The sequence below is a fragment of the Lemur catta genome, chromosome 3 (genome assembly GCF_020740605.2).
Source record: "Lemur catta isolate mLemCat1 chromosome 3, mLemCat1.pri, whole genome shotgun sequence".
In the NCBI taxonomy this organism is placed as follows: Eukaryota; Metazoa; Chordata; class Mammalia; order Primates; family Lemuridae; genus Lemur; species Lemur catta.
Window position 1 is genome coordinate 17,720,710 of NC_059130.1, and position 23,342 is coordinate 17,744,051.

The 23,342-nt window shown below is 37.1% G+C and overlaps 2 protein-coding genes across 5 annotated transcripts in view; one reads left to right on the plus strand and one right to left on the minus strand.

Moving 5' to 3' along the window:
• PTPN22 (protein tyrosine phosphatase non-receptor type 22) overlaps nucleotides 1-23,342 on the minus strand; it is a 58,656-nt gene that overhangs the window by 24,349 nt on the left and 10,965 nt on the right. For 3 of the 4 annotated variants that reach the window (XM_045546849.1, XM_045546850.1, XM_045546852.1), the window contains 10 exons: nucleotides 14,102-14,210; nucleotides 13,767-13,843; nucleotides 13,533-13,628; nucleotides 12,749-12,787; nucleotides 11,540-11,611; nucleotides 11,370-11,429; nucleotides 10,622-10,764; nucleotides 10,182-10,248; nucleotides 9,284-9,361; nucleotides 5,775-5,861 (listed from right to left, as the gene is read on the minus strand). In XM_045546849.1, the coding sequence (XP_045402805.1) occupies nucleotides 5,775-5,861; nucleotides 9,284-9,361; nucleotides 10,182-10,248; nucleotides 10,622-10,764; nucleotides 11,370-11,429; nucleotides 11,540-11,611; nucleotides 12,749-12,787; nucleotides 13,533-13,628; nucleotides 13,767-13,843; nucleotides 14,102-14,210 (828 nt within the window). The remainder of the gene's footprint in view (nucleotides 1-5,774; nucleotides 5,862-9,283; nucleotides 9,362-10,181; nucleotides 10,249-10,621; nucleotides 10,765-11,369; nucleotides 11,430-11,539; nucleotides 11,612-12,748; nucleotides 12,788-13,532; nucleotides 13,629-13,766; nucleotides 13,844-14,101; nucleotides 14,211-23,342) is intronic. The other variant, XM_045546851.1, reaches the window with a different exon arrangement.
• LOC123634135 (non-histone chromosomal protein HMG-14-like) lies at nucleotides 2,836-3,213 on the plus strand. The gene has a single exon (XM_045545461.1). The coding sequence runs from the start codon at nucleotides 2,836-2,838 to the stop codon at nucleotides 3,211-3,213; it is 378 nt and encodes a 125-aa protein (XP_045401417.1).

The following is a 23,342-nucleotide window of genomic DNA, read 5'->3' on the forward strand; positions in this document are numbered from 1 at the left end:
AATAAGTCAACAAAGTTGCAAGATATAAAATCAAAACACAAAATCCAGATGCATTTCTACACACTAGCAATGAACAATCTGTAAAGAACATTAAGGAAGCAGTTCAATCTATAACGGCATAAAAAAAATAGGATACTTAGGAATAAATTTAACCAAGGAAGCAAAAGTCCTATATGCTAAAAACTATTAAGCATTGCTAAAAGAAATTAAACAAGACATAAATAGACATTCCATATCTAAGGACTGGAAGATATATTGTTAAGATAACAATACTATCCAAAGTGATCCATAGGTTCAATGCAATCCTTACCAAAAGCCCAATGCCATTTTTATGGAAATAGAAAAATCCATCCTAAAAATTCATGAAATCCCAAGGGACACTGAATAGCCAAAACAGTCTTGAGAAAGAAGAGCAAAGTTGGAGGACTAACACTTCCTGATTTCAAAAATTACTAAAAAGCTACAGGGATCAAAACAGTGTGGTACTGGCATGGTATAGACTACAGATCAATGGAATAAAATTAAGAGCCTAGAAGTAAACCTTCATAGATGCGGACAATTGATTTTCTATTTTTTTAATTGTTTTAAGCATATTTTTAATTAGTCATTGAAGCATTTTTATCATGGCTGCTTTTAAAATCCTTATCAGATAATTCTGATATCTGTCATCTCATCATTGTCACCTATTGTCTTTTTCTTAAATTCAGTTTGAGATCTTCCTGGTTCTTGGTGTGGTAAAGTGATTTTCAACTGAAGCCTGATATTTTCACATTTTTATGAGACTTTGGATCTTAGTTAAAGCTTCTCTTTTTTGCTGGGGCTTTTTGATACTGCTCTGGCAGGGAAAGGCGTTGGGGGTGCTGCCTCATTACTACCAGGTAGACTCTACTTCCACCAGGTTCCTCACTTTGCCTCTGTTGACATTCAAGGGAAGACACTGTGAGGGAAGCTCCCCATGTGGTCTCCACTGACACTGTGGTAGGGGTGGCCTCATTACCACTGGATGGTGGTAAACTCCTTATTCTCTTCTGATATTACTTCAGTGGGGAGGCATTAGGGTGTCATGTTAATGCCAGGTGGAAGACCAGGCTACCAGCTTTTTCTTTGATGATGACTGGAGTAGAGCAATTATTGTCTTAAAGTATTTTGTCTTGATAAGCTACCCCTTTCCTGGTTCTTTGGCTAGAGAGAGCAGGCTTTTGTTGGGCCTTTTTTGTCTACACTGTTGGCATTTCTCGGTGGTTGGTATTTTTAGTACCAAGTTTGGGATATGTGAAGCAAAAGAAAACCCAGGGAACTCGCCACAATGTTGTTCCTCAGGTCCTAAGTGCCCTAACTGGTCTGCCTTCTTCTCTCCACTCCTCAGAGTTTTCTTTTCTTTCTTTCTTTTTTTTTTATATATGCAATGTCCAGGATTTCTAGTTGCACTTTATGGGAGAAATAGGGCAAAGTATGTATACTAGATCTTCTTGGAAGTAGAAGTCCCCCATGACCAGCTTTCACTAGTTTCCCCTGTGAGGCGTTGAGCCATGTTCGTATGTTCTCATTTACTGGTTGAGGACACACTCCAAACAACCCAGCTGTCTGGAACCATGGCACTGCTACTGGGCTAAATTTGAGTATTGACATTTGCTGGATCCAAAATAAAATATTAGCACACTTACTCCAGGAGCACATTAAAAGAACATCCTGGCTGGGTGTGGTAGTTCACACCTTTAATCTCAGCATTTTGGGAGGCTGAGGCAGGAGGATTACTTGAGCCCAGGAGTTTGAGACCATCCTGGGCAACATAGCGAGACCTCATATCTACAAAAAATGAAAATTAGCTGTGTGCTGACATGAGCCTGTAGTCCCAGCTACTTGGGAGGCTAATGAAGAAGGATCGCTTGAGCCCAGGAGATTGAGGCTGCAGTGAGCTGTGTTGTGTACCACTACACTCCAGCCTGGACAACAGAGCAAGATCCTGTCTCTAAAGAAAAAAGAAAAAAAAAAAAGAACCCAATAATATGACTGCATTAATAAGCCAAAAGAGAAAATCCATGATCATTCCATAAGTGTAAATATATGCAACTGATAGAATTCAACATTCTTTCTGAAAAAAATTCTTATGAAAATAGAAATCAATGAATTCTTTCTTCAAGCAATTAAAAAATCAATATCTCCAATCTTCAGCATCATGCTTAGTAGTGGAACACCAGAATCATTCCTATTTTCCTATAAAAATTAGATTTTAACTAATTTAATTTTAACCTCCCCCTATTATTTAATGTTATTCTGGGACTACTAGCCAATGAAATAGCCATGAATATAAAATAAGTAACAATTCCTAGCGATTATACTCCCCTTCACTATATTGTTTCTCTTTGGAGTTGACATTAACTATGATAGCTTAATTAGCTCCCTCACCCCAACAGTTTTTCTGGCTTGCTTCCTTTCCTCACCCACTCATTTTGCTGAGGTCTCAGCATTCAGTTGATGAGATTTATGATCAGGGTCATGTCTTATACCCTTTGTATTCCTAATGCCAAGAAAATAGTAGAATCTCAGTGAATATTTCCAGATTAATAATAAAAAATGTGATATTAAAAATTGAAATGTATATGTTACATGAAAGTAAATCAGCAATTTTGTCTTGTCAAGGTTTGTTCAGAACCTAGTACTTTTGTAATTACACAGTATTTAACATCAGCTTTTGTGATAGATCAAAGTAGCATGTTCTAGAACTCTCGACATTTTGAAATCGGCTTGCATTTGGCCAAATGATAATAGTTTTTAAGTCTTAGATCTTCAGCTAAAAATCCTTTGGATATTCCAAAATATTCTCAGAATTCAATAATGCAGGGCAAAGAGACAGCCAAGTGGCCAGACAGCCCAGCTTTTTGGCACCCGGCACACATCCTCTTCATGGCCAACACGCCCGGGAAGAAGGTCAGCTCAGCCAAAGGGGCAGTGAAGGAAGAGCCCAAGAGGAGATCAGCGTGGTTGTCAGCTAAACATGTTCCTGCAGAAGTAGAAACGAAGCCAAAAAAGGCAGCAGGAAAGGATAAATCTTCATACAAAAAAATGCAAACAAAAGTGAAAAGGGGAGCAAAGGGAAAACAGGCAGAAGTGGCTAACCAAGAAACTAAAGATTTACCTGCAGAAACCAGAGGAACTACAACCAAAAGTCTAGCTTCTGATGAAGCAGGAGAGAAAGAAGCCAAGTCTGATTAATATCATATACCATGTTTTATCAGTGGTCCCTGTTTCCCTTCTTGTACAGTCCAGAGGAGTAATATGTTTATCAACTATTTTGTAAATGTAAATTTTAGTAGCTCTAGAAACTTTTTTTTTTTTTTTTTTTTGAGACAGGGTCTCACGCTGTTGCCCTGGCTAGAGTGCAGTGGCGTCAGCCTAGCTCACAGCAACCTCAGACTCCCAGGCTTAAGCAATTCTTCTGTCTCAGCCTCCCCAGTAGCTAGGACTACAGGCATGTGCCACCATGCCCAGCTAATTTTTTCTATTTTTAGTAGAGATGGGGTCTCGCTCTTGGTCAGGCTGGTCTTGGGCCACCACATTCAGCCCCATGTTGTTTTTTAGTAGAATTGTTCCTAAAGAAAACCACTCCTTGATCATGCCTCTCCCTGTCAGAACTGTGGGGACTCTGTAACATCTTTGGTCGTGGTAGTTTTGTTTTCCTAATAACTTTGTTAATGTGCTGTGAAAGATTGAAAATCTGTGCATGTAATGTATGTAAGTTGTGCATTGGTCAAACTTACGTAATAGCTTATCAACATAAGAAGATAGTGGTACTTGATATCCTCTTAAGGAGAATTTGCCTCCAGTTTTAAGCTGGAAAGACACTGGAATAACTATTAAAAAAGAATTACAATACATGGATTTTTGGATTTTCAGTATGTATGTTAAAAATGGTTTGCAAATTGAAATGCCTGTTTACTGATCCTCAACTAATAAAATTTCAATTATTAAAAAAAAGGAGACATCCTATGGAATGGAAGAAAATATTTGCAAACCATATATTCGATCAGGGGTTATATTAATATATAAGGAACTCAATAGCAAGAAAAAAATAAACGTATTTAAAAATGGACAAAAGGCTGGGCGTGGTGGCTCACGCCTATAATCCCAGCACTCTGGGAGGCCGAGGCGGGTGGATCGTTTGAGCTCAGGAGTTCAAGACCAGCCTGAGCAAGAGTGAGATCCTGTCTCTACTAAAAATAGAAAGAAATTAGCTGGACAACTAAAAATATATAGAAAAAATAAGCCAGGCATGGTTGTGCATGCCTGTAGTCTCAGCTACTCAGGAGGCTGAGGCAGGAGGATTGCTTGAGCCCAGGAGTTTGAGGTTGCTGTGAGCTAGGCTGACGCCATGGCACTCTAGCCCAGGCAACAGAGTGAGACTCTCAAAAAAAAAAAAAATGGAAAAAGACCTGAAAAGATTTCTCAAAAGAAGATATACAAATGGCCAACAGGCATATGAAAACATGTTCAGTATCACTAATCATCAGAGTAATGCAAATTAAAACCACAATGAGGTATCATTTCATACTTGTTAGGATGGCTATTATCAAAAGGCCAAGATATAACAAATATTGGAGAAAAGGGAACACTTATACACTATTGGTGGGAATGTAAATTAGTATAGTCATTATGGAAAACAATATGGAGATTCCTCAAAAAATTAAAAGTAGAACTACCATATGATCCAGCAATTTAACTTCTGGGTATATATCTAAAAGAAATGAAATCACTATGTCAAAGAGCTATCTGTACTCCCATGTTCATGGCACCGTTACAGTAGTCAAGATACGGAATCAATGTTAGTGTTCATCAATGGATGAATGGGTAAAGAAAATGTGATTTATATACACAATGGAATACCATACGGCCTTTAAAAAAAAGAAGGAAATCCTGTCCTTTGTGACAACATGGATGAACCTAGAGGACATTATGCTAAATGAAATAATCAAGACAGAAAGACAAATACTGCATGATCCACTTACATGTGGAACCCCAAAATGTCCAATTCATAGAAGCAGAGAGTAAAATAGTCGTTATCAGAGGTCAGGTGAGGAGTAGGGGCAGTGGGGTTGGAAAAATGTCGGTTAAAAGATACAAAATTTCAGTTAGGAGGAATAAGTTCAAGACATCTATTGTATCACGTGGTGACTATAGTTATTAACAATATATTGTATACTTGAAAATTACTGAGAGAGTAGATTTTAAATGTTTTCACCACAAAAAATAATAGGTATGTGAGACAATGGCTATGTTAATTAGCTCAATTTAGTCATTCCACAATGTATACATACATATATCAAAACATGTTATATGCCATAAATACATATAATTTTTATTTACCATTTTTTTAATTAAAAAAAATTCAGTGAGACATTTACAATCAAAACAAGGCTGGTATAACCTGAAAAATCACTCAACTATGACTAACTTAATATTTATCACTCTCACTTCTAACTCCTCACACAACTGTCTAAAACATGGGAACAGAATGTATGCTTGCCCTTTTATTGCTGTTGTTTCTAAATTTAGCTGAAAAGTGTATCTAATAAGTTAACCAAAATATTAATTTTTGAAGTTAAATTACATCAAATTAATTTGTCCTTCTCCTCAGGAGATTTTCGATGTAGCCGTATGCACACCTGACACCCTAAGTTAGTTGTGACAATAGATAAGTCCTGCAACTAATCTGAGATTCCTTGAACAAAAGCAAGTATGAAAAAAAATTTTGACATAATATCCATTTTAAACTTTACCTCTGTTCCAGAGTATTTATCGCCAATAATATCCATCTGTCTCTTAAATAGTTCTAATACAGCATTGTAGACCAGTTCATACTGTTCCTGAAGAGCATCACAAACAGGAACAGATGAAAACAAACAAAAAAAAACCATGGTGAACTACAGAACCAGATTTCAAGACTACGAACACCAGTTAAATCCTAACATAACAGACCCAAAAGGACGATCAACTTAAGTTATTAAACTTAATAACAATGCCTTACATTTGTATGGCCCAATTCAAATTTCAAAGCACTTTTAGGTTACTAGAAATAGCTAAATATTTGATATACTTCTAGCTAATGTACAAGGATCTTAAGAAATGTGTCTTTATGTTCTATTAATAACCCCACTTTCTTACTTTTCTTTCCCTCCACCATCGTCCCTTTAATTCTGTTTTCCTTGCTCACATTTAAAAAAATTTATTTCATCCTGGATACATTTTTAGTAAGCCACCTACATCTTTCCTGGAAAAAGGTACATAGTGGTTGGTGTATATATAGATAGTTTCAACATGTATTCTTTTTTTTTTTTGAGACAGAGTCTTGCTCTGTCACCTAGGCTAGAGTGCCATGGTATCAGCCTAGCTCACAGCAACCTCAAACTCCTAGGCTCAAACGATCCTCCTGCCTCAGCCTCCCAAGTAGATGGGACTATAGGCATGTGCCACCACACCCGGCTAATTTATCTATTTTTAGTAAAGACGGGGTCTCACTCTTGCGCAGGCTGGTCTCGAACTCCTGACCTCAAGCTATCCTCCCACCTCGGCTATCTGGAGTGCTAAGATTACAGGGATGAGCCACTGCACCTAGCCTAACATGTATTCATTAACTTGATCCCCACAGTTGCTCTATAAATTAGGTAGGTTGTTAGAGCTATTTATAGACAGTTTGTCCAAGGTCATTCAGAAGTAATTTACAGGACTTGGTTTAGAAACTGAATCTTCTGACTCTTACTTTAGTGTACTTAGATCAAATTGCTGAAATTTCATCATAATAAAGATACCGAAGAAAAGTAAACCACTGAATAAGGTTTGGAATTTTGTGGTTATAAAAGGATTTCACCATAGAGAAATAAGATCTCTATTACACAGTTTATGGGTTATTACCACTCCATTTTTGCTTCTGTACCTGCTCAAACACTTGATTTTGGATCTATTTTTTATCTAAATGGATCTATTCAGGGTTTTCCTTGATACTTTATAAACAATCTTATACAAATAAAGAACAACATTTTTCAAAGATAATTTAGCAGGAAACAATGCAGAGTTTCTATCAGCCAACACAGTCATTGGTATACTCTTTAATTTTTTTAAGAGAGAAAAATCAAACAGGAAGCATTCATCTGGTTACAGTGCCATTTCCTGGTTAGAGTAGCGTCAGAAAAAGCAGCTACAACTGTTAAGATATTTGTCGTTGATAATGCCAAACTGTGAAGGCTTTTTCAACTATCTTCCAACTCTTAAAAGGGGGCCTGAAATGGAATTTTTTTGAAATAGGGTATGATTTTATGAATTGAGTATTACAGTTTATATAACTAGGTTGCATACTTCCTGAAGTCTTTATGCATTTACATGGAACAGCCTTCTTTCAAGTCTGACAGCACTAAACTAGTTAATGCTGTCATTTCACAGAAACTCTCCCCCTCACAGGTTGAATATAGAAAACACCTACAGTCACACATGAAAAAAAATTATTTTTTTCCACCAGCTATTAGTGGAAAACCTGTGTAGGCCAAACAGATAGGTTTATATTATAACAGCTCTTTATTTTTTCCCTTCATTTCACAACTTCCAAATTAAAATATCTGAACTGCCATTGTCAATTGTTTTATCTCTAAACTTATGTGCAGGTTCACTTGTAAGTGTTTTAAACACTTTAGGGTCTTGCTGTTTAAGTAGTAAAAAGTAGTTCTTAAAAATTATGCAAATTGCCTGTACATATAAACATCAATAAATATTTGATGAATGAATGAATGGGTAAATGCTTAATTCTATATTAAAGATGAAGAACACTTAGAAATGTGGGTAAAATTATTGCTATAGAAATATGGGTGAAATTAATATTGTAGACAGTGAGAGATTTGGGCTAAGAAGAGAAGGGAAGAACATTCCTTAATGGAGTGAACAAGCATGAGCAATCTTGGATGAGTTAAAAGATTTTGATATGTAAATACAGTATAATTGTAATTGTGTTTTTTTTAAGTATGCAAACAATAAGGAGTAGGAGAAACTATAGAAAAATAGTAACAATGGCTGTCCCTAGATAATAGGTTTATGGTTGATTTTATTTTTATTTTTCAGTGTTTCCTAAGATGAGCATATGGAATACATTCTACAGATTCTGTTACCACTTCCTGAAGTAGAAATTCTAAATTCCTGATTTTCTGTAGTTTCAGAGATGAATTTTATTACTACAGAATTTCCAGTTAACATGATCCAGCGATTTCTAATAAGTCAAACAGCTTGTTGAATTGTTTTTAACATCTTTGGTAAGAAATATTATATTGGTTTCTTAATATTTTATGAATAAACAGTAAAATTTAAGGAATGAAAGGAATTTGTTCCAGGACAAGGGATGCACACAAAATGCTGGGATATTCAGAGTTAGAGGAAATGCCAATGGACTTTAAACCACTTAAAATAGTGGCCGGGCACGGTGGCTTAGGCCTGTAATCCTAGCACTCTGGAAGGCCGAGGTGGGTGGACCATTTGAGCTCAGGAGTTCGAGACCAGCCTGGGTAAGAGGAGACCCTTGTGTCTACTAAAAATAGAAAGAAATTATATGGACAACTAAAAATATATATGTAAAAAATTAGCCAGGCATGGTGGTGCATGCCTGTAGTCCCAGCTACTTGGGAGGCTGAGGCAGGAGGATTGCTTAAGCCTAAGAGTCTGAGGTTGCTGTGAGCTAGGCTGATGCCAGGGCACTCTAGCCTGGGTAACAGAGTGAGACTCTGTCTCAAAAAAAAAAAAAGAAAAAAAAAGTAAATTAGTGTTATTTCTGAGCAGTCAGCTGTTTGGTTGTTTTTTTTTTTTTTTTTTTTTAAATTAACAGAGACGAGGCAGGCCTCACTCTTGCTCAGGCTGGTCTCAAACTCCTGAGCTCAAGCAATCCTGCCTCAGAGTGCTAGAATTACAGGTGTGAGCCACCGCACCTGGCCTTTTTTTTTTGGGGGGGGGGTTTCAAACAACAGAAATTTATTCTGTCATGGTTCTGCAGCCCAGAAGCTTGAAAGTAAGGTGTCAGCAGGGTTGATTCCTTCCAGAGGCTCTGAGTGAAAACCCATTCTATGCCTCTCGCCAATATCTGTTGGTTGCTGGCAATCCTTGGCATTCCTTGGCTTATAGCTGCACAACTCCCATCTCTACTTTTCCCTTCACGTGGTTGCCTCCTCTTCTCCTCAGCTGTCTTTCAATGCCTTCCCATTAAACAGAGAAGGAACAAGCTTCAGACACGTTCTGATCCATTCACCATAGTCCATACCTGAGTTTGAACTAATGAAGGCCTCTGTGTTCGCATTTCCTGGATCAAATTAAAAACACTGAAGTTCTCAGGAATTATCTATCAAATAAAAGGGAAAAATATTTTATTCTTTTTGATCCTCTGTTAAAGTTATTGCCACTTTTCCATAGTCTTGTACTTCCATGACATCTGCTCTCCTAACATGGGATAGTATCAGAAAAACATTGCATTTTAAAACAAATGAGGTTTCTTATCACTTGCAACATGATTTTTAGAGCCTAGTGTTTTCCCTAGAAAAGAGTGAAAAAATTCTTCAGAATGATTTCATGTGGTGTAATCAAATGTCTCAAACTAAAGAAATAATGAAGGACAAGGGCTCAGTAGATGAGCAAGCATGAGAGTTTTATGAAATAAAAGAAGTTGACAGATAAGTCTAAAGCCCATATTTTAAACTTCCCATTTCCTATTAGACATTAAAAGTGATTTATAGATTGGAACACAAAGTTTGATTATGATTAGTTGAATGCATCTACTAAAGCAGTACGCATAAAGGAAGGGTAACTATGTAATTTGGACCAGTGGTTCTCAAACTTTAGCACGCATCACATTCACCTGAAGTTTGCTGGGCCCTACCTCCAGAGTTTCAAATTCAATCCATTGGGGTGGGGCCAAATAATTTGCATTTTTAACAAGTTCTCAGGTGATACTCAGGGGATACTGAGGCTTCTTGTCTGGGGACCACACTTTAAGAACCACCTACTTAGGAACTAATTTAATCATCTGATAGGGTGAGTCTATAGGTGAATATATTCTAGAAAAGATGAATCATGAAGATAGATATTTTGAAAAACCAAACAATTCCCAAGTCTGAAAGCAGGTAGAGTAAGCAAATGGGAAGTACCTGTTGAGAGAAACTCACCCCATCTTTCAGCAGCATCCATGTATAATCAATAGCACAAATAACACCAGTCCTTCCACAGCCGGCACTGAAATGAAAGATCACAGTAGCATGTATCCTTGTAGAGAGTGGATCATTGACAATAGCTGGAAAATTTCACCACCAGATTTGAGGAAGAAGAAGCCTAGAGGCAATGAAACTTTTCAAACCCTACCATTTCCCAAAGCACATTTGTCATGCCACCGTGAACCTCATGACAGGTCCTAAGCAACTTCTCAGGGCATGAGGATCTAGAGCTGTACTGTTCACAAGTAACTTATCAGAAAAATACGAATTTAATGCTCAGGTTGAATCTTTATAGTTTGTTTCTGCCATTGACCTTTCCCTTTGAATTACAGAGTCCTAGCCAGAATTTGACATTTGGTTTGTTCTAGGTAGAAGGCTCATACATAGCATCATACCTGCAGTGAACGCATATGGGAACACTGTCATCCTCTTGGTAACAACGCACATCCCAGATGAGCTCAAGAATAGGGTCTATAGATGAGGGCACATCATGGTCTGGCCAATTCTTGTAATGAAACTGGTAGATAGTTCGAGTTTCCTGTAAAAAATAGTCAAAATAAAAAGAGATTTCAAGGTTAGGACTCCACCTAACCTTAGTCTGACTTACTAAGTTATATCTATATTCCTTTTGCAATTTATTCTACTTTCTTCTCTATAGATCTCTGGTGCCCAGGTGCTTTCTGAGAACAATTAAAAGTGACTTCAGGTCACTTACTATTAGCTTGTCCCCATCTGCCCTATTCACAAGAGGAGGTAGATCTGAAAATAGTTCAAGCCAAAGCTTCTCAACTGGCATGCTTCAAATGGGTCACAGGCATGCTGATATATTAAATCCTTCTGCCTTAGAAAGGCTAAGTAGGGCCTAGGACAGCCCGAGCTCACATGTTGGTCCCCAGTCTCTATTCACTGTTTAGCCTCTATTCACCCTACAAATGTTATCATTTTATATGTATGCTGTGGTGTGGAATTGATTGGGGAGCACAGATTACAGCAAAGGTCGCTTGAATATGAAGACTTATTCAGGACATCAAAGGCTCCACCACTCCCCATTTTCTTATGCCCATCCTGAGTCACACACACATATATATTTATGTACCTAATTTCCATAGGCTTTTGAGTTTATCACTCTTGTTTTATACTTACACTGTTGAACTTGGCTTTTAGAGTCCTGATAACATAATCGGATTTCCTTTTTTCAGCTTCCTAAGAAGAAGAAGATTAAAATATTAGTAATTTCAAAGGCAAGCAAGCTCTCTATAAACTAGATCTGGGAGCCTTTGCTCAGTCATAATGGGAACAGACCTTATACTTACACAGGATATAGAGAAAGGGCCAAATTGCAGCTGCATCTCTCCTGGGTCAGCCCAGTAGCGCTCACATTTTTTCTGTTGCACAAAGCAAAATGTAGTGATTTCCCTCCATACATTCTAGTCTCTTCTGGGAAATAAAACCCACTCCCTCATTCAGAAGCAACTTCAGCTCTATGTCCTTCATCTTAGGTTAGATACTTCTACCCCCCTTGGGCTTCAACTCCTGTATCATTGGAATCTCCAAGGATACAACTTACAGACTTCCTGGAAGTCTGAAAGAGTGGAAATAGGGATGTTTGACCTATTTTCAGTATTTCAAAAGGACCAACAGAAATTATATGTCTATTAAAACAACTGCACAAGGTAAGTGAGATACCAAGTTTCCTTGGTTTTGATTAGAATTATCAACTGAGGATGGCAACAGTAGGTTAGAACAATGATGTCCAGTAAAAATAAAATGTGAACCACATGTGTGATTTAAAATTTTCTAAAAGTCACATTAAGAAATAAAAACAGATGAAATTAATTTTAATAACATCTTAGCCCAATATACAACAGTTTCAACATATAATCAATATAAAATAGTTATTAGATATTTGATTTTTTTACTAAGTCTTCAAAATCCAGTGTGTATTTTATATTTATAGCTAATCTCAATTAAGATACTAATATTTCACTGAAAATATTTTATTTTCATTTAGATTTCATAGAATTTACATATGAAAATTTTTCACATACCCAAGTTATTCCATACTTCACATTTTCCAGTAACTGAATTGAGTACCAGTTCTTAAATTTAAATTACTTAGAATTAAACAAAATAATTGAGTTTCTCAGTCACAATAGCCATATTTTAAGTGCTCAATAGCTATATGTGGCTAGTAGATGCCATGTTGGACAGCACAGGATTAGAAGCTCTGACTGGCAGTTAAAGATGTCTGATTACTAGAAATGGGAAAGTAACTGTTACTTTAAAAAGCATATCTTCTTTTTACTTTAAAACATAGAGTCTACTGGGAAAATGGATAATAGGGGTTTTTAGGGGTAAAAAAGAAAACCAACTCAAGAGTCATGTGGCATTCCCGAACTGAAAACTAGGAAGATAACATAATTTTTACCTAGGCACACTTAAGGTAAGTTCTGCTGCCAGTTTTTCCCTCCTTTTCCTTCTTTCCTTACCCTTAGGTCTGCAGGTACTAGAAAGTAACTCACCTTTCCCATTTCAAACTCCATGCATGCCATAACAATGATCTGGGGGGATGAAATAGAAACTTAAACATCTCTATATAGAGCAGTTAATACATGAGTTCCAGAGTCAGAAATTGTTAATCATTCTTTTTCTGTTTTGTTTGGGGTTTTTTTTTTTTTTTTTTTAGACAGCGTCTCGCTCTGTCACCCCGGCCAGAGTGCACTGGCATCATCATAGTTCACTGCAACCTCATATTTCTGGGTTCAAGCAATTCTTCTGCCTCAGTCTCCTGAGTAGCTAGGACTACAGACATGTGCCACTACACCTGACTAATTTTTCTATATTTTGTAGGACAGGGTCTTGCTCTTGCTCAGGCTGGTCTCGAACTCCTGGCCTCAAGCAATTCTCCTCCCTCAGCCTCCCAAAGTGCTAGGATTACAGGAGTGAGCCACTGCACCTGGCCTGTTCTGTTTGTTTTTTAACCAAAAAAAAAAAAAAAAAAAATCCCGGTAACTTATAAAATGTTGCTCTTATTCTTCCTTCTTTCTGTCCTCACATCCCGTTTCTCTACTCAAATCAGTAAATTCTTGTTACCAAATGATCCTGTCAAGGTGAGAACTTCTATTTCCTTGAACAAGAATGACATTATGGTTTTGATACCTGAACCCTGAAATTCCATCAACCAATTAACAAAAAAAGCATTAGTTTTAATAGATAGGAAGTCTCAGTCACACATCCTGACACTGTACCCCCTCTAATCCTAAGAACTAAAGAATAAAGTAGTAACAAAAGCAACTCTACATTTACCAGGACACTGTATTCCCAAATCATCCTCCAGAAGTCCAGGAGAGTTGAAGATAAAGGACCCTGGGTGGCAATATAAGCCTTGGGTCCATAAACTCCCTAAAAGGGAATAGAAATTACATGGGGTAACTACAGATAATACCCTCTTCTTCTCACCTGTTTCCCCCAACCCCGAACCCACACTTTTTTTTAGGTACCTAGAGAAATATAGAATGCTTTCATTTCCTTTCAATGTACCTTAATGAAGTTGGCATTGATGTAGCTGGAATCCTCATCAGAGGTTATCAGGGACAGTGCTACCCGGCTATAATCATCTATAATACAAAAGAAAGGCATAGTGTAATTAAGAGGGCTTAGTCAGGGGGGTTACTGTAAATCAGGGCCTAACACTGTGAATAATGGATGCTCATGAGTGAGCAATTGAATGAATGCTTTTTTGCAGTCATAAATAATGCAAACTCATTTGCCAATGCCCTGTTCTAAGATTAGGAACAACAAGCAATGGGTAAAAAGAGATAGTAGTGATTGAATTTGGGAGAAAGTATGAGTTTATGGGGAGAAATGGAACTTACAGGGCAAAATATCTTTATATCTGTTTTTCTTGATATTCTTGGGCCTCTCAGCCACAGTTGTAGGATAGGTTTTGTCTGCCTTGTACTTGGTAGATTGCCTTTTCAGCTTCTGTAATAAAATTCCAAGAATAATTAATCTCCCAGAGAAAGGAGGTAAGAATCTGTCTCTAGAGAACTTTCCTTCTTCACTGCCCAAACATTCTACCTCAAGCCTTTCAGCATCCTCTGGGGCTGACTCCATTCAGAACAGAGCTACAGGACACAAGGACAGCAGAGTTCAGTGACATTTGGAGAAGTGAAAAGATCACACTTACTGCAGCTGAGCCACATATAGCCAAAACTTAGAGGTGAAACTGGTGAATATTATAATAACTAAATATCTTCTGAAAGGAAGCTGTATGCTCCGCCCAATGGGCAGATATTAAAAGTTTGATTTACTTTCTTTATAGTTGCTGTTTATATTTAGTTTAATGGTCAACAGGAAAGTTATTAAGTTACATTAGTCTTTTTACTTCAGATCACTTTTTGTCCTAAGTGGAAATGGAGCTTAAGTGAATAATCTATATCTAGCAAAATTTCAAAGATTTCAATACCCAAAATGGTCATTTTTTTATATGACCCAAACTTTAAGCCTACCCCTCAACCAAACAATAATCTTTAAAAAGCATCATATCCTATTGGTAGAATATGATCTGTGCCAGGCAGGAGCTAGCTTAATGTGGTTGAGCAAGATTCCTCAAAATAGTGAAGTAACTCCTTACAATGATTCTCATTTTCTAATATTATACTGTAGACCAAAACTTAAGGTCAGAGGAAATGACTCTTTGGCTTTTTCTTGGGAATAAATCCTGTTCCAAATTTTGTTTATCATTCCAAGAAACCACATTTACTAGATCTGGCTTTTGTGAACCCTTACTCAATTTGCAAAAGATGGAAGGAGGTGAACCCTTACTCAATTTGCAAAAGATGGAAGGAGGTGACATCTGTGATAATAAAAATATTTGTTGAATTAAACTGAAGAAAATAATTTTCATTATTTTCCCACCATTTAACGGTGAATGGTCACATGAGGAATATTATTTACCTCCAGTGGGCTAGATCCCTCAGCATCTACTCAGTCTTCATTCTCTTTAACTTCCTTCTTGAAATTTCCTCCTACTTTGGCCCTTATTAGTTTATGTTATCTTGGTTCTCCTTCCCACTTCCCACTCTTTCTTATTGGCTCTCTGGTTTTTTTTTTTTTCCTGTCTTCTAATTGAGAATTACCCAAAGTTCCAAAGTTAAATCCTCAACTTTCTGCTCTTCTATTATTATATGCATTTGCTCAGAGATATTGCATGGTCTTATAGAAACCATACAAATGTTTGTTGACTTATTTAACTGATTCAAATTGAATTATATTTCCAACTCCTACTGGATCAGTTTCAAATGTTTATATTGAGATTTGATTACTAAATTCTGATCTAGAATTCCTAACCATGCCCTGAACATTTCCACTTAAGTATGTTATTACACCTTCAGGCTCAGCACATTTAAAACTAACATCATCATTGTCCCCACTGTAAATGCTAGTGGCACTATCTTTATCCCAGACTTTTGGTTCCCGTTCCCACAATTCCCACCTCCAATTCAGTTAGCAAGTTCAATTGATTCTTCCCATGCATTATCTTGCATTAGCCTTCCTTTCCATGCCCACAAACAGATATCTTAGTTTAGGACTTTTCCCCTAAACCTTGAACTACCACAGTTGCTTTTTAATTCATCTTCACATATTTCTTTTCTCCATTCAAATCCATTGTACAAAATTATACCAAATTAATTTTACTAAAATACTATTCCTTTATCTTTCCTGTATTCAAAACAACTTCAGTGAATCCCTTTTGCCTCTAGGGGAAAAAATCCAAACTCCTTAGCCACGTACTTAAGGCTCTCCCCAGTTAGACCCCAAGCTAACTTTCATATACTTCCCATTGCCTCCAACTATGAGGTCTCTAAAGATGACTTCTAGGTTCAAGATTGTACAAATTGATATCACTAACAACTAAGTATTATATAATATGATGTCTTTAAAACTAGCACTTTCCTTTTCTTCTTCATAAATATACCCCCAGTACTGCTTTTGCATTTCGAAGCCATGATTATGGTCTATTTTGTTCCACAGGGAGAACTAATCAAGAGAAGTACGGAAATTGAGAAAGACATTTTCTCAAGTGACTAGCAACAAGAAAAAATTTTAAAAGAAGGGGATTGTTAATTACTATAACTTAGTTGCTTATATTTCATATAGTGTTTTCACGTAATTAATTAGGATGTGCATCTATCTGTAGGAGTTTACTTAAGGAGATTTAACTAAGTAGTTTTAAAAAAGGGGGTGTGGAAAGGGGATCCTAAAATAAAGATAAAATAACACTGAGGAGATAGATACCAAGAAAAGAAATAGTAGAGAAGAAAATTTGATCTAATAACTCATCCAGAAAACTGTAACTTTAAGTGTAATGATGTGTAACAAAACCGATTTTATTATAGGCTAATTGATATAAACTAGATTTCAGTTCCTACATCATATTTCTGGTCACAAAAACTTCTAAATAAACATCAAAACACTTCTAATAGTAAACATTAAAATGTGAGCTGTACAAAACAAAAACAAAAAAACAAATCATCCAAATCCATCATTAGGTTTCAAAATTGGCTCAGGATACCTTGTTAAATATGTCAATGATTCTAAAAGGAGAGGAAAAATGTTGAGATCATAGTATGTTTGTTAGCTGGGAGTTCATAACACAAACATTATCAAATATCAAGAATCTAATTAAATGATACTTTCCAAATAATAAATAGCTCATTAAATTATCAGTGTGTAGGAATGTAAACTTTTTCCAACTAAGGATGCCAAATGGAACAGACAGCCAATGCTTGCTTATTTGCTGGACCACAAATGCCAACATGTATTTTTTACAGTGACCATTTTTTTTTGTTTCTAGAGGTCAGTCAGACACAGGCAACCTTGAAAAGCAGGTATATAATCAGTTCTTAAATCTTACTTTTTTGCCACACAGTAGTCCCCTCTTATCTTTCCATGGTTTCAGTTACCTGTGGTCAACTGCAGCCCAAAAATATTACAGTATTTTGAGAGAGACCACATTCACATAATTTTATTACAGTATATCATAATTATTCTATTTTATTATTAGCTATTGTTGCTAATGTCTTACTGTGCCTAATTTATATATTAAACTTTATCATAGCTATGTATGTATAGGAAAGAAACAACATACGGTTCAGTACCATCCACAGTTTCAGGCATCCACTGGGGGTCTTGGAAAATATCCCCCACAGATAAAGGGTGACTCCTATACTTTGAATTTTTGTAGATTTTCAGAGTTGGATTTGGGAGGAGAGGTGCTGAAGTGGTATCTGTACAGCATATTTTTACACCAAGATGTATGTATACAAGTGGGCTAGTTTGGGAATTAAACTAAGGGCATGACACGGACACATGACAGCCTACAAAGTATTTCTGCTGAAGATATGCCAATTTTCCAGCCCTCTCTGCTTTTATGCAACTTCAGAATGATCATTTTCAGGTTGTTATTGAGCCCAGGGCTGCTGAAAAGATCTTGAGTCCCAGAATAGCTCCTTCTAGAAATCTCCAGAACTGAGTCCACCGCATACTCCTTGATGTACTGGTTTTTATTTGTTTGTTTTGTTTTGCTTGTGGAATGCTTTCCAGGGAGAATGCTATACACAAATGCCTTTTTATAAAATATGCTTCAATTAATTTGGCAAAGTGTCACAGATAAAGATTCTGTGTGTATGTGTGTGTGTGTGTGTTAGCTGCCTTCCCTGCCACCTTCAACAATGGGGCAGAGTGGCTTTTTTTTCCCCTACTCTTTTCTTCTTCCTGGAGTCATTTGGCTGGATGACAAAGGGAGACACTCTTCTAGCAAAACATGACACAGGAAATGCCAACCGAATTTTTAACTTGTAAAGTGTGAAAAATTTGATTTTTTCCTCAGACATCTTATCTTAATGTCAGACCACTGTGAAGGCCTCTCCTTTTCTTTCTGCTAGGGTGGAATGTGTAAGAAACCAGATTCTGTGTGTGCTTGTTAAGCTAATAGTAAGTCCATTTGTTTTGAAGACTACACCACCCCTTTCCTTTCAAGCCAGGAGAGGAGAACTGGGGCCCTGGCCATAAGACTCTAGAAATCGGGACTGAGTCTTTTGCACGCTCTGCTTATAAACTAGTTAAGATCACTCCCAAAAGAGAACAGAAGGAAAAAGGAAAGCACAAGACCACGATATCTTTTTTTTTTCCCCCCAAAGTCTGGACAAAGTTTATTTCAGTTGGTCCCCAGCTTCTAACACACTCCGCAGGCGCAGGCGCTCTAGGAACCTGTTGTTTCACGCATAACCCATTGGGAAATCCTAGCAGGACGTGGGCCGGACTGGGTAGCAAGGGCTAAGGGAGGACAGCGCGGGACCAAGCTGGGACCACTCAGAACCCAGCTTCTTCACACCTCCGCGCCTCTTTTCCCTAAACCCGGCACACCTAAGAGTAACCCACGCACCCTCCACCCAGGTCTACTTTGTCTACATGTGACCCTGCCATTCCCTCTGCACCAGGAGAGACTCATTAGCTTCCTGGTCAAATACGTCACCCTCGTCTCCTGGGCCTTGGAGTGAGGCAGCCGCTTGAACGAACCCACATCATCGAGACAACTGAAGACCACGATATCTTTGCCTTGAAGGACTGTGTTATTGCATAGAAGACATAAGTTACATTTTAGAGAGAGGAAAATAAAATTGTCCCTCCTGTGCTAGGTGAGAAAGGAGAATCAAAGTTTAGCTGTCTCCAGAACTACTCAAGGTAGTTCCTCAGTGCTTTATAACTGCATGTCAGTATTGTCCCAAGCCTCCAACAGGGCACAAAAAGCAGGAGTGCCCAAGAATGGAATTAGGATCTCTGGCCTCTAAATCCAGTAAATAGGACTCCTACCAGTAGGAACAAAGGACAAAACTGAACTGCTCCTAAGTGTGCACACAGTCTTTTCCAACAAGACAGGCAAACTTATGGAGGTTGGATTCCAGTGCAATAGTAGGGCAAGTGGGTAGGTAGATAGGCAGGTAGGCAATAACCAAACTGGGGTGAGTAAACCAAGAAGTTCAGCCTTAGATACATAAAATGTGAAGAAATGGCAAGAAATATATTTAAAATATCTTGTGAGTAACTGAAAATGTAGGACTAGATGGTCCCTAGTGAGAGGCTGGAGATGGAGTTGGAAAAAATCAGCTTTAGAGGTGATATGTTTATTTTCATGGTGGCAGCAAAAAGAAAAAAGAAAAAAATTCACCTTAGTGTGCACAAAAGTCAACAAATGCTGGTAAATATGCTCAAGGGATAGGTTTATTCACACAAATGAGTCGTTTCAATTCAACAGATATCTGTGTACTTGCTCTGCAAGAGGTACTGTGTTCGTAACTGTGTGTTAGCATTGTTACTTTAAATACATATAGAACTAGGTTGTATTTATATCTTCTTTATACTACCAAGATGTATCAAGGTCTCTGGTCTGTCTCAGGTCTTCTGATGAGTCTCCAGAAGTTGCTTCAATACTAGTCTGACTTAACTACCATATATATATATATATATATATACACACACACATACACACACACATACACACACACATGATTTTCAGGGGGTATTTTTGTTTTGTTTTGTTTTTTTGAGACAGAGTCTCACTCTGTCACCCAAGCTAGAGTGCAATGGTGTCATCATAGCTCACTGAAACCTCAAACTCCTGGGCTCAAGTGATCCTCCTGCCTCAGCCTCCTGAGTAGCTAGGACTACAGGCATGTGCTACCGCTCAGCTAATTTTTCTATTTTGTGTAGAGATGGGGTCCAGCTCTTGCCCAGGCTGGTCTCAAACTCTTCATGTCAAGTAATCCTCTTTCCTCGGCCTCCCAGAGTGCTAGGAGGCCACTGCACCCAGCCTGATGTCTAGTATTAATATATTTTAAACCAACATTAGCGGGTAAACCTGGCCTTCAGAACTGGGTATCTTCTCTCTATTAGGGGCTTGATGAATCCTTCATGTTTAGTAAATATGTCTTTATATTTAATAAATGTAATGTATCTTTTCTACAAAAATGTCCTACCCCCAAGAAACATAAAATTCACCTTTTTTTTTTGCTTTTTATTTTCTAAATGGAATTTAACAAGACTAAAGGAAAGTTTTAAATATAAATTTTTAAAATATAAAAGTAATACATATTCATTGAAGAAAATTATATAAACAAAAATAAGATGATAAAATAACCTGTAATCCCACTACCCAGAGTTAACTATCCTTAATATTTTGTAATATTACCTTCCAATATTTTATGTATATGTGTATTAAGATGGGATCACACTGTATATAGGGTTTGGAAACTTGTTCTTTTAACTTATCAATTTGTGTTCTACATTTTAATGGTGGCAGAGTACTCTGTTGCATGGGGTGTAACATAAGTTACTAAACCTGTTCCTTTATATTTTTGGACATTTGCTTCCAATTTTTTTTTTTTTGAGACAGTTTCACTCTGTCACCCAGGCTTAGAGTACCTTGCCAGTAACCTCAAACTCCTCCTGCTTCAGCCTCCCGAGTAGCTGGGACTATAGGCATGGACCACCACAGTGGCTATTTTTTTCTATTTTGTGTAGAGACAGGGGGGTCTCACTCTTGCCCAGGCTAGTCTCGAACTCTTGACCTCAAGCAGTCCTCCCGCCTCAGCCTCCCAAAGTGCTAGGATTACAGGTGTGAGTCACCCCACTCGGCCTTTCATAATTCTAAACAATACTACAGTGTATGAACAAAATATAAACATCTTTCATTATTTCCTTCAATGAAATCTTAAGAGTGTTCAAAGAATTTGCCTATTTTTAAGGCTTTTGATACATATTACCAAATATATATCTGAAACAGTATATAAATTTTGCCTCCAAAAAGGTTATACTAGCAGCATACGAGACTGCATATATTTGAATTCTGACCAACTCTGGGATTATAATGTTTTAAACATAAGTCCTTTTGATAAGTAAAGTGGTATTAAATACTATTTTTATTTGAATTTCTGTTAATTGTACTTTTATTTGCAATATCTTCACTTCAAAATATTTTTCAAGGAAGAAGATATACCATAATCAAAGCTGTGTTCATATTTCTGTATTCTCATCTAGTTATTGTACAAATACATATAAACATCCAATGAGCTGATATATGCATATTTTAGCCTAATACCCAACATTTGCTAATTTTATACACAATTCATACTTTTACACATGCTTTCTAAATGAAGATGCTTCAGCTGCCTCCAGTGTAGAAAAGAAAAAAATACATCTAAAGAGTTTTAACATAAACATGTGCAGCAAAATTGGCCAGCACATAACACAACCAAGACTTAACCCTCATATAATAGCTGAAATATACACATCATAAAACCACAATCAGCTGCAGTAACTAGTCAAAGAGGATACCTATTTGTAATGTATCTGATAAAGAATATACTAAGGAGAGAGGATGGTCTTCATTAAGCTTAGAGGAAGGAAAAGTAAGACACAAACACTTGTCAGTGTGCCTACTGCTGTCTAGAGAATGCTGGCCACCAGCCTGTGGGAGTTCAAACAAGGAGATGGAGACATTACACCATCAAAGTTGAGGCTACTAAAATCACCATGCTCGTCAAGCACTTTCTAGTTATAGCTGGCTTCTCATCCTTTCCTCCAAAGTAGACAATATGCTGGCCAATCAATGCAAACTTCTACTCTATTTGACAGTTATTTTTCCCTGAAAAATTAATAAATTGGCATTCTGGCTTCTGGTGAATTTCTTATGCATTTGGTTATCATAAGTCAGTTACCTGATCCTCGTCAACTCTGCATATACTAACAAAATTGAATTTCTAGACCAGCATAGCTAAAGCCTAGACACGAGACTATGGTGATCCAAAATGAATAATACCACTCTAAGTGACTACATGACCTCTCTCAATGCACTCTGTGATCACAACAGTAATTGTATCTATTGAGCCTTCACAGAATTTATAAAAACGATTAGAAAAAATTAAGGTCCAGCTACATGCAACAAAATTGATGAATGTAGAGTGAAAGAAGCAAGACATAAAACATTTAATGATTTCATTTATGCATAGTTTAAAAACGTAAAAGTTAACCTCTTGCTTAGTAATATATAAATATGAAAGCTATGCAGAAAAACAAAGGAAAAAAGTATCAGGCTAGTGTTTACCTCTGATCTTGCAGGGGCTAGGGAGTGCTGTAATCTGGAAGGACACTCAAGGAATGTGGGGGCAATGTTCTTTTTTTTTTTTTTTTTTTGAGATGGGGCCTTACTATATTGCCCAGACGGGTCTCAAAGTCCTGGCTTCGAGTGATCCTCCCACCTTAGTCTGCTGAGTTGCTGGGATTACAGGCATGAGCCACCACACCCTCAATGTTCCATTTCTTGACCTGAGTGGTACTTGTATCGGTGCCTGCTTTATTGCTTTATTGTGTGTATATCTGTGTTTAAAGCATTTTCTGTATACACGTTTCACAATTTTCAAAAGTTTAAAAAATTAAAGCCTATCTTCAAATGTGCAGTGGGATAAAAAAAAGTGTCAAGACATAGAAAACAAATTTGTAGTTAAAAAGAAAATAAGTGAAATTTTAAAAAATTAAGGCCAATGGATAAGTTGGGGACAGTAGAGCAAGGGTGGAAGGTAGAGCACAGGCTGAAAAATTAGATAGCTTTATTTAAAATCCTAGTTCTACAGTTTATGAACTATGTGACCTTAGGTAAGTCGCTTAACCTCTCTGTGCCTCAGTGTCTACTACGCGCCAAACTCTGCGCTAGTCACTAAGGATACCAAAGAGAAGCAGAACTAAATATGAGCCTTGCCTTTGCAAAGCTTAAGTCTGATGGGGAAGTGGACATTAATCAAATAATCATACAAATAAATGTAAAATTGAAATTGTGGTAAATGCTATGAAAATAACAGATGGTGCTAGTAAGAATTTATAGTAGGAGATTTGATTTTTTTTCAGGGAGGTCAAGAAAGGCTTCTTTGAGGAAGTGATCACCAAACTGAGATCTAAAAGACTATTAGATCTCAAGAATTATTAATGTTAACTAGGTAAAGAGGAGTATGAGGACTGTTCAAGGAGAGGTAACAGCATGTGTGCAAGACCCTGTGGCAG